Raw genomic sequence first — 15,794 nt, 5'->3', positions numbered from 1 at the left:
GAACAGCACTAGTATTTTTCACATTCATCATTACTCCTGGGTTTGGCTACAAAAAGAACAGCAATTCTTCTGTGGATAGGACAAGATGGGCAAACCTGTTTTTTTTTTTTTTTTTTACATATATGTATAATGAGTATTGTTATACGGGGTATCCCCCAAAAATGGGTGCAGCATGGTAAATGTTTTGTATGGTGGCATGATTCCCACAGGCTGCACACAGTGCAGTGGATGGGAATCACTTATTATATAGACATAATGCAGGCATGTTCCCTCTGCCAACTGAACAGCTGTGCTAGAACTGCTATAATGCCACCATACGTTTACACAGGCTGCACATGTTTGTGTGAAACAGCCCTGAGAAGTACAAAGACACTGCTTGCTTCAGGATGGCATCAATGTGTATGGGTCAGTGGAGGTATCCATTAACCTTGTGGGCAGCTGGCTGACAGCTCTCAGGGAATTATATTGCCAGCTTAGCTCACCATTAGGTTGCTGGAAGAGGATAAAACAATAACTTGATAACTTAATAAATAAGAGGGTCAAGAGCAGTTAAGAACCTATATACTTCAATGAGCTCTGTACATTTTTTTTTTTCTTTATACACTTAATATATTATAAAATTAATTCAGTTATACATTTCATAATTTGATAAGTACAATCTTCATATACACACACTTTCTCCCCCAAGTGTACAATAAAAGTAAGGCATGGTGTTTTAGCTGAGCCGTCTTAGTCTTTTACATTGCGTTTTCTCAGCCCATCAGAGGTATGTTCTGGAGTCACATCTTGCTCATCTTCACAATGAGTGGATAGATTTTCTGCAACAGGCAAATGAAGCTCTGCACCAACTGGCTTTGAAACATCACTTTCTACTTCTTCATCGGTTTCAGGTTTCTCAGTCTTGAGTGAATGAATGAGATCCTCAAGAGTATCTTCACAGGTTTGTTTTTCTGTGAAAATAAGAGCCTTGCTTAGAGACTCGGCACAGGCAGAGGAAGGAGTAACCTAAGCACAAAGATAAGCTGAGGGCTATAGCAAATAAACTGCTGCATATAAGTTACAAAGATGATAGGCAAAGTTGTTCCAAGTCCAAAGAACTATTGTTTTGTGGGAAACTAAAAAAAACTTTACAGTTCTTTAACTCTACTCTATCCTCCAACACCTACCTCTCTCAATTAAGCTTAGGATTTCACCTAAGTCTTCAAAAAGCAAAAGATAACATAAGGGAGAGTTTTAACCTTCACTCTTTCAACCTTTCCAGGACAGCTAATTTATCTACCATTACTTGATGAGAGTTTCCTCCATGTCACTACTTTTCATCCAGTTCCACCGCTTATACCCAACCTCACCATTGTGCTAATCTCTATAGCCTTTCGCTATCCACTGGTATTGTTCCATGTTCCTTAAAACATTCTGAAGGAAAAATTCTGCGGATCCATCTTTTCTGCTGCACAATCTCCCTACTTCCATTTCCTTCAAAACAATGTGTCCATCTGGAACCATCTTCCTACCTTTCCTCCAACTCGCTTTTTGACAACATACAATCTGGTTTCTGACCAGTCTCCAATGACCTACTGTTTGCCAAGGGCAACCACCAATACTCTGTTCTTGATCAGTCCTCTGCCTTTAAAACTGTCGACCATTCTCTACTGCTGCAGCTGCTGTGTTCCCTTGGCATTACTGACCTGACCCTTTCCTGGATGTCTTCATACCTCTCCAACTTTCAGTGTCTATCACTCCCATACTACCTTTTCACCCCCCAGCCCCTTGCAATTAGTGTCCCAAAAGAGGCCCTTCTCTATGCCATCTATACCTCTGGCATAGGACGGCTCATTATGTCCCACAGCTTTCAATACAACTACTATGCTACTATACACACAGATCTCTGGAATTCTTGCTAGAACATAGGTGATGTCTGGCCAGTGTGTCCATCAGCCATATCACCTAAATGGAGCTCATAATCTTTCCTCCGCCTAACCAATCCCTCCCACCAGACCGAATAGTCACAATTTATGGCTCCACAGTCCACAATTCATGGTCCCTAAAGTCTGCTGCCTTGGAGTTATCTTTGAATCTGCCTCATCCTTTAAGCCTCACATTTGGGCCCTTATTACAACCTGCTGCCTTATCACAAAGACATCTCTTGCATCCAAACCTTCCTCAATCCAAAGTCTACAAAATTACTAGTCCATGCCCTCATTATCTCCCACTTGAACTACAATGATATTCTATGCAGTATCGTCCCTCCAATCCATCCTTTACTCTGCCAACGACTTTATCCTTTACTTGCCCTGCTCCCTTACCTTTTTTCTCCATCTAGCTTACAATATAGATTGCAAGCTCTCACAAACGGGGTCCTCTTTCCACAAGTTCCTGATCACTGTAGTTTTGTACTTTAAACTTGCATTTGTTCTTGTCTTAATGTAATGTATGTGAACAATGAAATTAAAGTTGCTCTATAAAGAATAATTATTATTGTTAGACTTTTGACAATGTTGTTGGACTTTTAACACCCTTCATAGCCACAGAGCTATGAAGGGTATATGAAGAGGGCTCACAGGCTTAGCCCTCTTCAGACACAGATGGGCTTTGCTGCACATTGCAGCAAAGACCCATTACGAACACCCACAGTCGGTGCTTGCACTGTTTGCGGGTGTTAGCCTCTTGTCTGTCGCCAGCTTATGGGCGCCATCTTTATTGAGATGGTTGCTCCCCCGAACGTCATCAGGGCCGGCAATTGGCTGCCATGACAGCCTTGGGTCTTCATCAGACCTGAGGTTGCATGGTTTCTGAAGATTCCTTACAATGAGCCAGTGGCTCATTGTAATGAATCCTATACAAAAACATCATATACTGCAATAGAGTGGTATTGCAGTATATGGTAGGAACGATCAGGCCATGCGGCCATGCATATGTCACCCATGGCAATGGCCACACAGAGCGATTCCGCTCTGTGCACGGGGAAAAGATAAAGTATTTCCCGTGTATATGGCCCGTACACCATGCATTTCTATAGAGTGGTCACCCCTCCTCTTCTCCATGGCGCCGGAAGTATGCCCGTCCGGCTATGGCCCAGTGGGCATACGTTCATGTAAATCCAGCCTATGGTCGAATTCACCTAAACGTATGGGGATGTATACATGTCCCCCATAGATGGCAATAGGTGCATGGAGTGATATGGTGCAATACTCACACGTGCAGCACCGTACATGGGGAAAAAGATAGGACATGTTCTGTAGGACAGGCTGTGCATCTCTATGGAAAGGAGAGGGGTCACTCTTCCTCTCCGGCGCGCCGGCATTTGCCCGCCCCCAAACGTTTGTGTGAATTCCTGAGATAAAAGATCCCATGATAGTGGAAGCTGTTATAGTGACAAAAGGGGCAAAAAAGTCTTATGTAGACCTGTAGCTTTTAAATGGGGTGCCCAAAAGCTCATATAGTTCATAGACTACTTCCCATATTGTGTATATGGCTTGGCACAAAGAATGTTCATTTTAATACATAGTTGTATTTGATTCCCATTATTTAGAGCTTTACCTGACTTGCTGAAATTTGATCTATCCATTCCGCTTTTCTTCATTAATTGTCTGATAGACAGCAGCTGAGTCATAATTTCATCTTTCTGCTCCATGGCCAATGAATTTACACTAAAAATAAGCACATAGACTGGGCAAATCATTACTACAGTATACATGTCAACATTACATTGCAACAACCAAAGTATCCTTACACCTATGGGGATGCTGCATGATATCCTGAGGCTGACCTGATGGAGAGATGGAGAGCCTCTGCACTCCGGTGACCATTTTAAAATTCTAATTTTAAAGCTTAGCGTCACCAATACGTAGGACTATCTTCTATAATAAGGCCAGGGACATGGTATAAAAATGTTCTGCTGCAGGACCTCAAACACATATGCAGCAATAGGCAAAAGGGGGGAGGGGGAGAGTACAATATCAATTTAGAAGAGAATAAAACATTGCTAAAAGAAGAGAAACATTTTGAGTTTTGGATCCATGGGTTGTCAATTTCTGATTCACATGGCGATTTACACCTTTTGAAAGTCGCAGTATTTTTGGCTTCTCCCCCCCCACCCCCCTTCCCCACAATTGTTGGACAACTGAGAAATGCCTGCTAAGAAGATTTAAAAACTTAGAAAACTCCCATACATGGCTTTTCAGATGCAGTTTTAATTGCACATCAGCTGTAACATCTGAAAACAGCAAAGAGACAACAAAGTGCAGGGTAAGAGCAGCAGATAAAAGCAAGAGAGAAGCAAAAAGGAGCTACAGTGGGTCTGTCACCGAAATTTAGATTTTAGATTGAACAAGATGAGATTATAGAAGCTATCGCTTACAAAACTCATGCAGTTCGGTCAAAAGGCATGTGTTTCAAAATGCACATTTTATCACATGCCACAGAAACATTACATTTTGGGATACAGGGAACCCCTTCTAAAGTTAAAGAAAATAAAAGATTATCCAAACACATTTTAGGGCTCCCATTTTAAAACATCTGTGGGAATTTTTAATTAATGAATCACTTTAAGCTTCTCCATCATGGCGCTTTTGGAGGTTTGCTCCTTAAAGGGAACCTGTCTCGAGGGACCTCATTTTCATTAAAGACAGGTTGTAAAAGCCCATCACACCAGCAGTGCAAATATGCCTCTCTGCCTTTTCTAAGCATTTGCATTACAATATAATTGTGTGTTATAACTTACCTTGCTCCCTGACTAAATCCTGGGGTAGTCACAGGGGCTGGGATTTGGTTTGGATGCATTTAAAAAATAAACAACATGTGACTTGTCTGAGCTGCAGGCTGCCTCCGTTGTTGTGCTCCTGTACAGCTCCTCCCTCTCCCACCGATCTCAGCTCACCAGGATTTCACTTCTGAGAAGGACATTTGTGGCGTGCCCGGCACCTCTCGATGTTACCCTGCTGGCTCGAATAAAGATTGCATTTTTTGGTGAGTAACCCATCTTCTTCCTTCTTCCACTCTGGACTTCTGAGAAGGAGCAGGGGGGAGAAGCTGTACAGGAGCACAAAGGTAGGGGCCAAGCTTTGAGGAGCAAGTAACACAGACCAGTCACATGTTTTTTGAAATGCATCCAAACCAAAGTCCAGCCCCTGTGACTACCCCAGGATTTTTGTCAGGAAGCAAGGCAAGTCATAACACATAATTATATTGTAATGCAAATGCTTAGAAAAGGCAGAAAGGCATATTTGCACTGCAGGTGTAATGGGCTTCTGCAACCTGTCTTTAGTGAAAATGAGGTCCCTGGTGACAGGTTCCCTTTAAAAGATTGTGACAAGGTCACTATTTAATTGGAGAGAAAATGAGTGCTCATTTGTATTACAGCGACCACAGTGTGAATTAGGACAAAAAGGAAGCTGTTTTTCATGTGTTGGTCTCTGGGAAGAACTGGTAGAGGACTCTAATTGCTGGAGTGGAAACAAGTGTGATCAGTGCTCCAAACCAAAGCTTCCACATTGCAATGGGTCTAACAATGCACCAGGTGTGCAATCCCTTAAAGAAGGGTGTGGAGCAGTCAGAAGTCGCTCTCTACCTGGAGACACAGAGGCTGGACTGTTTGGGAGCCACACGTGAGTGACACAGGGTTACTGAACGTATGTTTCATGCTGGCAGGGAGAAGCCCTCCAGTGGCTAGTGAGGGCCGCCAAGTGTTTAGTTAGAGCCGGACAGGCAAGGATTTTATTTGATGTTTTGTTTGTTACTGCTGTTTTTGCTGGAATAAATGCACAGTTTCAACTTTAATCCTGCTGTCCAAGAGAGCTTTGTCATTGCTGATCCCCACATTTGAGCTGAACCCCTACAATTGGTGGAAGATGCGGGCAGGTTGCTAGCGGCAACGGCATGACAAAAGCTGCGGATGAACTTTAACATTATGGAAATTTAAAGGGCCAGAAGCTTATGTCTTGTGTCTTATGTCAGCAGGCCATGCTCCAGCAACAGGAGGAGAGGTCCTACCAGCAGCAGGCCATGCTCCAGCAACAGAGGGAGAAGTTCCGCCAGCAGCAGGAAGAGTCCCGAGCCAAGTTCCAGCTGATGATGGAAAAGTTTAGTGGTATTGTGGCAGTTTTGCTGGTTTGCAAGGGTACCCGGTTGTCCAGCGTTCCACACCGGCTGCAATAAAAATGGCTGTGACGTCTAAAGGTCCAGATGCAGGGAATAAGAGTACTGTTGCTATGGACAACCAACAGGAGCCATGTTGGGGATGTCTTCAGGTGGATCGCTGCATGAAAGGATGTCCTGTTGCTAAGAGGCCCAGTGTTTTGTTGGAGGTGCCATCTAGGAGGAGTAATACTGTTGCTACAAGCAACCAACCTCAAAAATGTATGGACACATGGGATCGATTTTCTGCAACAGAGGAATTGCTACATACAACCCAGCACCGATACCAAACCCCATGTAAAGTGAAATATCCAGGAGTTCCTGGTAAGACTGTTTGGGGCTTTAAGGGAGTTGGGAGGAGTGTAAACACTGTGAAAAATAATGTTACAGTGGGCTTGGGAAAGCCAGAGGTACATAATTATGGACTAACCAAAGGGCTGGTGAAGTGTGCGTGTTTCCAGGGGCTTGGGCACGTTTCCATTGACTGTCCATTAATGGTTAAACCCTCTGCTGGTTCTAATCAGAAGCTCAATGAGGTCAGAGGGAACCAAACTCCTGAACCTGTGATGACACAACAGGTGCAACATCCAAGAAAGTCATTTGAATGTACGGTGGGTGGAATCCCATTAGGGGTTAGTTTGGTTCCAGACCAAAAGATTTCCAAAATCAGGCCAGAACTATTACTGTTTCTGGATGTTGTTCTTGAAACCCGCAAGACTGTGACTTTAAACTTTGACACTTAGTTTGGAACATGAACTTGTTAAATCTGATGATATTGATGTGGAGATTGTGCTAGGCCGAGATTTCAAGTTCTGTGGGAAAATTCTGGGGGAAAATGATGTCCTTGCTAACCCTGATGTTTATCCGCAGGAGACAAATTCCCCAGAAAGTGCTGAGATCTCTCAGAAAGAACCTGCATCCATAGAGCCTTTACCTGATGATAAAAATGTGTGTAGTGAAATGCTATGTGATAACAATGTCACCCAGTATTCCTCTGGTGTACACTTGCAGCCTCACAGTGCAGAGTCTGTAGACTTGGTGGTAGGTGCTCTAGAGCCTGTGGAAATGGAAAATGACATAGAATTGTTAAGCACAGATGTGTCTAAGTGCTCGAGGGCGCGCCCAGAGGTTGTGGCTGGTGATGGTGAAAATTCACTGTGTGAGAAAAATGTGCAATCACATGAGGTCAATGTGGTTGCCAATGGTAACACAGAAAATGTAATGTCTATGCCAGTGTTAAGCAATAATAATGTATTTGCTAATATAGACCAATTATCTCCTACACTGACAGAGAACAATGATAAGATGGACATTTCTGTGGGGGAAGAAAATGTGGTGGTAAATGTATTTTCCAATGTGACCACACAAGACAGGGAGGTACATAATGGTGGGGAGATTTGTACTGACCATGTAACACTCCTCTCACATAACACGTGTGCAAGTGATGGAAGTGATGCTGAGTGCTGTGTGGAGATGACTGATTGTGCTGTGGACTCCTCAGGTTTGACTGAACTGAGTAAATCAAGCAGCAGAGATCTGTCATTGCATTCAGAGAAGTGCCCTGGTGTGAATGAAGCCATAAGTGATGGAGGTGCATTTCCAGTTGGAAGAGTCAGTGAGGTGGGTGCACTTGTAGTGGCTATGGCACCTGTCAGTGAGGTGGGTGCACTTGTAGTGGCTATGGCACCTGTCAGTGCTGAAACGCTCAGTACTAAACCAGATAAATATGGAATAACTTCCCTAGAAGTAATTATTACTGATGTTATGGAGTATGACACAGACAGGCGCGATTGTGATAGAAATAGTGTGCAAGAGGACAAGATTTCACCCCTAGAAATTGTGCCCCCTGCAGGCAGTGATAATGAAAGAGATAGTGATTGCTGTGTAGCGCTTGATCATGTCAAAGGGATGAAGGGAGCCATGGATATGGATTTCAGCCCTGGTTCTGTGAGTTATGCTGCAGAGCAGGATGAGGGTCCTGACAGCTTTGTAGAAAGGACCTCTACCTTGAGTGAGATACACAAACTGAGTGTGCCTGAGAATTGTAATGGGAAAGTGATCTTTGCTGACCCGATGGGACATTCAGGTGATAAAACAGAGGCAGATTCCTTGGTTTCCAATGTGGAGGGAAGCGTAGCGTATGGAAGTGGTTACATTTCTGTGAATCTGGTGTCTACTACAATAACTTCTCTTGATTTTCAGTTGTCTATAAATGCTGGGAATGGTAAGGATTACAGTACAGAGGATAGTAGTGATGCATGTATGTCTGTCATGGACACTGGCTGTTCTCATACACAACTGATGACTGTGAGTGGTGATCAGAACACTAGCTTGCAGTTTGGAACAAATACTTCAGAAGATATTGGGCTGATTATATTGTCCTCAGGCCATGAATATAAGATACATGAGGCACATATGGAGTGTGTGCATGTATCCTGTGCGTTTAATGTGGCACCAACTGCACAGTCCATATTGCAAGATGACGTGTCCAAGGTTGCTTTTGGAAGCTTGAAGTGTGGTGTGACTGATTCCAAAAACTGTTTGCCCATAAAATACCTGTGTGTGCAAGAAGTGGCGGCTGAGAACTGCTTTATCCAGACAACATTATACATGGACGACATCCCACGCAAGAAACCTTATTACAAGGGGGTGAGCATGTTACACAAGAAAGATGTCCATTTAAAATTTGGAAAATTTGACCCTGGAGGTTGTAGTCAGGTGATCCCACCTACGGTTGTGATCAAAGGGGGGGATATGTGACAAGGTCACTATTTAATTGGAGAGAAAATGAGTGTTCATTTGTATTACAGCGACCACAGTGTGAATTAGGACAAAAAGGAAGCTGTTTTTCATGTGTTGGTCTCTGGGAAGAACTGGTAGAGGACTCTAATTGCTGGAGTGGAGACAAGTGTGATCACTGCTCCAAACCAAAGCTTCCACATTGCAATGGGTCTAACAATGCACCAGGTGTGCAATCCCTTAAAGAAGGGTGTGGAGCAGTCAGAAGTCGCTCTCTACCTGGAGACACAGAGGCTGGACTGTTTGGGAGCCACACGTGAGTGACACAGGGTTACTGAACGTATGTTTCATGCTGGCAGGGAGAAGCCCTCCAGTGGATAGTGAGGGCCGCCAAGTGTTTAGTTAGAGCCAGACAGGCAAGGATTTTATTTGATGTTTTGTTTGTTACTGCTGTTTTTGCTGGAATAAATGCACAGTTTCAACTTTAATCCTGCTGTCCAAGAGAGCTTTGTCATTGCTGATCCCCACATTTGAGCTGAACCCCTACAAGATGTTGAGGGTTATTTTATGGAGTTTTAATATTTTGTATTAAGTTGGTTGCAGATGATTGCTTGGGGTCTGTAACATTAAAATAAGTCACTTTTCCCATTTTGTGAGTAGGGGGTATCTGTCTCTATAGCCGCAAACCCCCCATTAGTAGACGTCTCTAACAAAGTTTTGTCAAGTAAAAGCCTCGCTTAGATTACACGTGTTGCAGGTAGAATCAATTTTACATGGCATTACTTACCAATTAGATAAAGGATCAAGCTGGGTCAACAAAGAATTTAGCATCTTTTCTGTTTGAAACAAGTGTTTTTCTAATTCCAAAAGCTGGTTTTCTGAAAAAAAAGGGACATTTAACTTCATCAATTAAAAATACCCAAGATCTTTCCATGGAGCAAAGCAACGACAAACTAAATTTAGGATGGCTTTCATGGGAAACCCTCAATCAGTAACACAGCATGCCTCACATGGACTACTCCTCCCCATGCCTCTATGGAGGCAAGCAGTGATTTCATGTGATAAGATACATAAATGGGGTACAGTTTGCAAATGTTCGTGGGTAAAGGAACTAAGATGACATCACCCTAGTCACGTAACATGCAGTGCTAAATGTGGAGGAGGCACCATTACCAGCGCTGTATCAGACACTGAGATATGGGGATGGGTTGGCGTCGAAACCGGTCGAAAGCAGTAAACAAACAGGGGCACAGCCCAGAGAGATGACGGTGCGGGACACCAGGAGGAACCACGGAGGCAAGTACAAGTCTTTTTTTTTTTTTCGGCAGCACCCCCGCACATATATATGTTTTTTATAGGTCTTGGACCACTTTAATAGGACACTAGAATTGTGTTTCTAGGTGCCGGGGTTCAGAAATGGATTGCTGTTTTCTAGAAGAAATACGGCATATAGTATCAATTTAGAAGACAATAAAGCACATTTATATGCTTGTCACATATGTGGCATCTGCACTTGGCATGTGCAAATAAGAAATATATATAGTCTTATGGCAGTCAAGAGGGTTAAAAAAAAAAAAAAAAAAAAAAATAATAGACCAGATTAAATCCTGGAGGAACATATTTTATATTAGGCATACACATTTGATGCCTGGAATAACATCACTAACAATGGACTTTATTGAATTTTGTTTAAGTTTAACAGGACTTATGAGGATGGCCAAGTACAGTGGCCTTATCCTGTGGCTAGGTAATAAGTGTTGTTCATGAAAGAGATCATGGATAATCTCTTTGAAGGAATCCTGCAGTCCTGTATGGCCACCTATATAAGAAATATTATACTTTCTGAAGAAATAAAGTACCTGTTGCCTTGGTTTTTTTCTCATCATCTCTGGAGGATTTTAATTTATTCTTCTCATTTGACTTCATCTTAAAGATAAAAAAAAATGTGTTTACTGACAAATTAACAAGAGAATGCTATGCACATTCTTACGTTCTGTAATACTATACACTTTCGCTGGAACTGTATTCTTTTAGGCCTCAGAAACAGGTTAAACCAGCACAATGGTGATGGGGGTGGAAACAAATCTCAAAACATGTACAAGAAGCCATAGACTGGTATATCCACTATTTATTGTGAAGGGGGGAATATATTCCAATTATAGGATATAACACTAGAAATGGTAACAACCTGGTGACCAGCAGCTCATGCTGCACATTTAACTAACCAATTCCTGCAGTGGGATGCCTTGCAATTGCAATTTTAACCAATATTTGGAGGAGAAATTTCTACAATGGTTCCCAAAAAGAACATTCATACTGTTTTTCCAAGAAGCTTTTCTTACTTTTCTCCCAGTCTACAACGGTGCAGAATCTTTATTGAATTTTTTTCCAAACCTTGTACATTGATGTACATTGATGACCCATTTTTAGGTTAGGGCATTCTTATCACATAAGTGGATTCTACTACCGGACACTCATTGATCAGTAGTCTGTGGCTGCCCCTAGTGCAAGTACCAACATAGATAAATGTGTTGTATGAACGATTCCTGTTCCTGTGTTGTGTCAAACTGTGTTACTTCCAGTACCATAGTATTCCCTGCTATGGCACCACTAAAAACCCACATGGGTATTTGCCAACTTGTTTTTAAAGGGGACCCAAATAAATATGACATTGTATGTGATGTAGTCTTTCTGCAAAGAAATCTTCATTTTAAAGTTTGTCATTAAAACTATTTGCCGTTGTGGTTGTTTATAAACATTACTGTAATGTTTAACAAACAATTGTTTGCCATTTATTAAACCGGCTCTGAAGTTCCTCCTTAGCAATGCTGTAAATGAGCATTGCTAAGGGTGGTCTGTATTCTGTGTGTCTGTCTGCTACTTCTTACCACAGAGGCTTGTGACTTATAGAGATGCATATTGGTCTATTAACATAACCATCTATAAAATGCTGCTTACAGCTCTCCATACAAGGTTACATCAGTTGCCTGCTGCACAGCCTTCTTCTCCCAGCCAGCTGTGGCTCTCTCTTCTGCTCTCATTACAACCAACGTGTTCTTCAGTGTGTTAGCACAAGTCAAGGAGAGAGCTGTAAGCTGGCAGGGAGAGGAGAGCCTCAATACTGGAACCAGGAGCAGGGCAAGTATGCTTTGTTTGTCGTGGCTCTTCCCCACAAGGGTTTTTTTTTAAGATTTTTGAGAAACCCCTGCAAATCCAGCAGGATGTATGGTACCTGCCCATTGCTTTTGCTTCTTCAACAAATAAGTGCTGCGGCATTATACCGCATGATATACACAGATGTCCTTAGTGATATCATTGGGACACGCTGGATAGAGCAATCAGATTCTTACTTTTGAAAACTTGTAGGCAGCAAAAACTGCCACTCCTACAGCATAAAGCGGCATGAGTGTGAATGCCATGCTGTGGTTCGTCCCAGTCTTCTCTGTATTTAGCTGTTTTTCCATCTCACTTTTTATCTGATCAACGGCATTATTATTAGGAAATTCTTTTCTAGGAGGAGGACGTTTTCCTTGGTTCTCTAGAACAAACAAGAAGATGAAACAATGAGATTCTATTACCAGCGCTGTGGAGTCGGTAAGCCAATCCTCCAACCCCAACATATACATGGGGCATGTTTATCACTATTATGATACAATAACCAAGTTTTTAAGGTAGAACATAAAAACATATCTATTGGAATACAATAGATATCTGGCTTTTCTCTAGGAAAAGCGCAAAGTGTTTCACAACACAATGCTGCACAGTCTAGCAGTGCTAGATAACAAAGGCTTAGCTTCTATACCTATAGTATTTTTTCATATGTGCGTTTCTTTATTTCTAAATTTGAGATGTTAGAAAACAGTTTCCCCTCTTACTCTATGTACATAATCCATCAGAGCAGCTCTGAGCACCTCTACAAACCTGGTCTCAGAAGAAAAGCAAACTTAAGTATAAAGCTGTATACAGAGAGAACATACACGAGAACATACACTGGACAACCCTGCCTTCATCCACTTTTCCTGATCACTATAGCAGTTTCCCTATGATGTGTAGGGGAGGAGCTTCACTACTGAGCATGAGCAAAAAGTGCATCCACGTTCATCTCAAATAAAAGGCTACATCCTTAAATGGAACCTGTCACCAGAGGGCTGCCTGTAGAGACCGTAAAGTATAATGTAGAACATGTTAAAAAATCTCAATCTAAATTTATTATCTAAATTTCTGGGGTTTTAATAAATTCACTAAGATTGTGAACCCGATATCCTGCATGTGTCGCTTCCCCGCTCAGGTCCGACAGAGTTCACCTTCTTCTTCCACAATTTGAAAGTTAAATCCTGCGCTCAGGCTGAATCAGCCGGATCGTCCGTCGGGCTGTCCACCCCTCCCCGAATTCTGTTGCATGAAAGCCATTTTGTAGTTGGGATAATATAAACATATCTGTAAGAAAGGCTTCTGAGAAGAAATAGTTTATGATTTATTAACCTGTTTGGAGAATGTCCTGGTAAATTCATTATGGCCAATAGCATTGCAGTATTCTATCACCTTGTCACGCCCTGTTTGATATATTCAACTGAGGACTAAAACTAGGGGAAGATTTTACATTCACTAAGCGACTGATGTGTCTTGGGTTTGCTCTCGTCCCGGTACTGGGCAGCCATGAAAGTTAATTTGAAAGTCACCTTGCAATGGGGGGTTTGAGCCCCAGATAAAAATCTCTGACAATAATAAATATATATATAAATTTTTTATTATTATTTAGTAGTGTAGTATTTTTAATGTAGTATTTTGTCAGTTTTATATGTCCAGAAAATGTCTGTTGCTGCCCCTACCACTGAAGTTATCAAAGCATCAAGTAAACTCTTATGCCTCCAGGATTAAAGTGATGGAAACTGCTCAGACTCTCCTCCTCCTCTCCTGCCTCCCTAATTTACTGAACCTGGCACATGGGTCCATGGATAGCGCCCATCAGCTCTGAACCTCTGCTGAAGAGGATACTCAGAGCAGGATTTATAGAGGACAGGGCACTTGTGTGTCAGTGTAGTATAAGGTATATATTTGCACAGACAGAAATATGAAACTACTTTGTTTTTGTATGCAAATTCCTCTCCACTACTTGTATGGAGAGAAAACTCTAATGAAATAAAAGCCTTCCATTAATGCTAATGGATCCACCTCACCACATACAATCAATACTATCTAGTCTGCGACCAGGAATGGAGACGAGCCCTTTCTGGGGAGGATTTCTCTGGAAAAAGTTACCACAGCCTGAAGCACAATGTAAGTACAGAGCAGGAATCTAGAAAGGTTGGTTTTACCATAGATTAGAGTCATAGGAAATAGCAGCAGAACAGGATTTTCTGTACAGAATGTCGCTGGCTGTCTCGGATCCTCATGAAGTGGTCAAACATTTCTATGGAAACACACAAGTGATCGGGCCGAGGCATGCCCCCATAAGCTAGTGGCACGTGTGACTGCACCCCAAACACTAGGTTGACATGTGATGTGCCCCTTTGGTTATTTAGATAGATACAGGGTAATACTGTGAATGCAGATATGGAAATCTTACATGAGGGTGGTGGATGCAGATATGGAAATGATGCTGGCGTGTGCTTTGGCGCTTCGATCCAGATATGGGAACAATAACAAGGAGATGGTGGTGGATACGGATTTGGGACTGATAACATGAGGGTTGGGGTGGCAGCCGATATGGGACTGATGACATGTGGGGTGGCAGCAGATATGGGACTGATGACATGTGGGGTGGCAGCAGATATGGGACGGATGACATGTGGGGTGGCAGCAGATATGGGACGGATGACATGTGGGGTGGCAGCAGATATGGGACGGATGACATGTGGGGTGGCAGCAGATATGGGACTGATGACATGTGGGGTGGCAGCAGATATGGGACTGATGACATGTGGGGTGGCAGCAGATATGGGACTGATGACATGTGGGGTGGCAGGGGGGGCAGTGGATACAGATAAGGGGACAGTTAGGTAGAGACATGGGAATGACAGTCATGCTGCCAGTACATGGATCCAGCCCTTCTGCCCACATCCACCTGTACACACCCTATGTGTAGCCCCATTACCTCTGGGTGCGGAGCGGCCCTGCATGGGTGGGCGCATGCTCCTGGGGTCCTGCCTGCCTGGGTTCCTCTCTGCTCCTCCGAACATCCTGGGCAGCAGGAAGCAGGCACATACCGCCAGGGACAGGGCGATGAGCAGGTGCTGGGAGCTGGAGAGCACCATGATGCCTACACCTTGTCATCCAGCAGCCTGACACTGTGTGCGAGGAAGCCCCGCCCCGCACACAGTGACGTGGCTATACCTCGGGGATGTATGTACGGAGCTCTAGAAGGGCACGTGACACGCCAGTTTCCGCAGAAGGCTCCAGTAAGATTCCCGCTGCCTATAACACTACACTAATGGCAAGGGAACGCAGTCACATGACAACTGAAAGCCAATAGGATCTCTAAACTGTGCGTTCAGCCGTGGAACGCAAACACTCCCTTGCGTCGCATGGTACGTTTCCATGGTTACAGGTATCGCACCTTGTTACTTCCAAGTTGGGCTGTTTCTGTTTCCTTCTGTTGAGGTCACCAGGAAATCGCACTAGAGAAGGTGAGTCCGAGTGTCTGCGGCACCGCATTATAGGCCTTATAAGATGCCGCAAATATCACACTGTGGAGAGGGGAGTCGTACATCTCTGTAATGTTCATCGGAAACTAGTTGATGTATCTTTTACATCTCATGAGGCCACTGTATTTGTAAAATGAAATATCATGTCATTGTAATGACACATGGCCACCAGCAGGGAATGTAGTAAAACAACAGAATAATGAATGCTCATCTCTCTGACTCTGATTGTGGAGCCTGCAGGGGTGACTCTTGATCGCTGCAGCCTATCATTATCCTCAG

The 15,794-nt window shown here is 43.1% G+C and overlaps 2 protein-coding genes across 5 annotated transcripts in view; one reads left to right on the top strand and one right to left on the bottom strand.

Annotated features, from left to right (window-relative positions):
- Window positions 1–89: 89 nt before the first annotated feature.
- On the bottom strand, window positions 90–15,279 carry CCDC107 (coiled-coil domain containing 107). Its single transcript, XM_072146752.1, has 6 exons — window positions 14,966–15,279; window positions 12,222–12,409; window positions 10,731–10,797; window positions 9,659–9,749; window positions 3,538–3,647; window positions 90–950 (listed from the first exon to the last, which is right to left on the bottom strand). Exons 1-6 carry the CDS (start codon window positions 15,123–15,125, stop codon window positions 730–732), a joined length of 837 nt encoding a protein of 278 aa, XP_072002853.1. The 5' UTR covers window positions 15,126–15,279; the 3' UTR covers window positions 90–729.
- The window catches only part of CAPS2 (calcyphosine 2), a 104,965-nt gene continuing 104,240 nt past the window's right edge, over window positions 15,070–15,794 (top strand). Inside the window, exon 1 of one of the 4 annotated variants that reach the window (XM_072146747.1) lies at window positions 15,070–15,497. The gene's annotated coding sequence lies outside the window, so the exon portion shown is untranslated. The remainder of the gene's footprint in view (window positions 15,498–15,794) is intronic. The other 3 variants (XM_072146746.1, XM_072146745.1, XM_072146748.1) reach the window with 3 other exon arrangements.

The sequence above is a fragment of the Engystomops pustulosus genome, chromosome 4 (genome assembly GCF_040894005.1).
Source record: "Engystomops pustulosus chromosome 4, aEngPut4.maternal, whole genome shotgun sequence".
Taxonomy (NCBI): domain Eukaryota; kingdom Metazoa; phylum Chordata; class Amphibia; order Anura; family Leptodactylidae; genus Engystomops; species Engystomops pustulosus.
The sequence above is the reverse complement of the archived record's forward strand: the minus strand, read 5'-3'. Positions and strand labels throughout refer to the sequence as shown.

Excerpts from the sequence above, each read along its gene's own strand:
- CCDC107 (XM_072146752.1), bottom strand. The coding sequence starts at position 15,125 with ATGGTGCTCTCCAGCTCCCAGCACCTGCTCATCGCCCTGTCCCTGGCG. Across the intron at positions 10,798-12,221 it reads CTGCCTACAAGTTTTCAAAA|ATGAAGTCAAATGAGAAGAA; the intron begins GTAAGAATCTGA and ends TTTATCTTTAAG. Across the intron at positions 951-3,537 it reads ATCAAATTTCAGCAAGTCAG|AAAAACAAACCTGTGAAGAT; the intron begins GTAAAGCTCTAA and ends TTATTTTCACAG.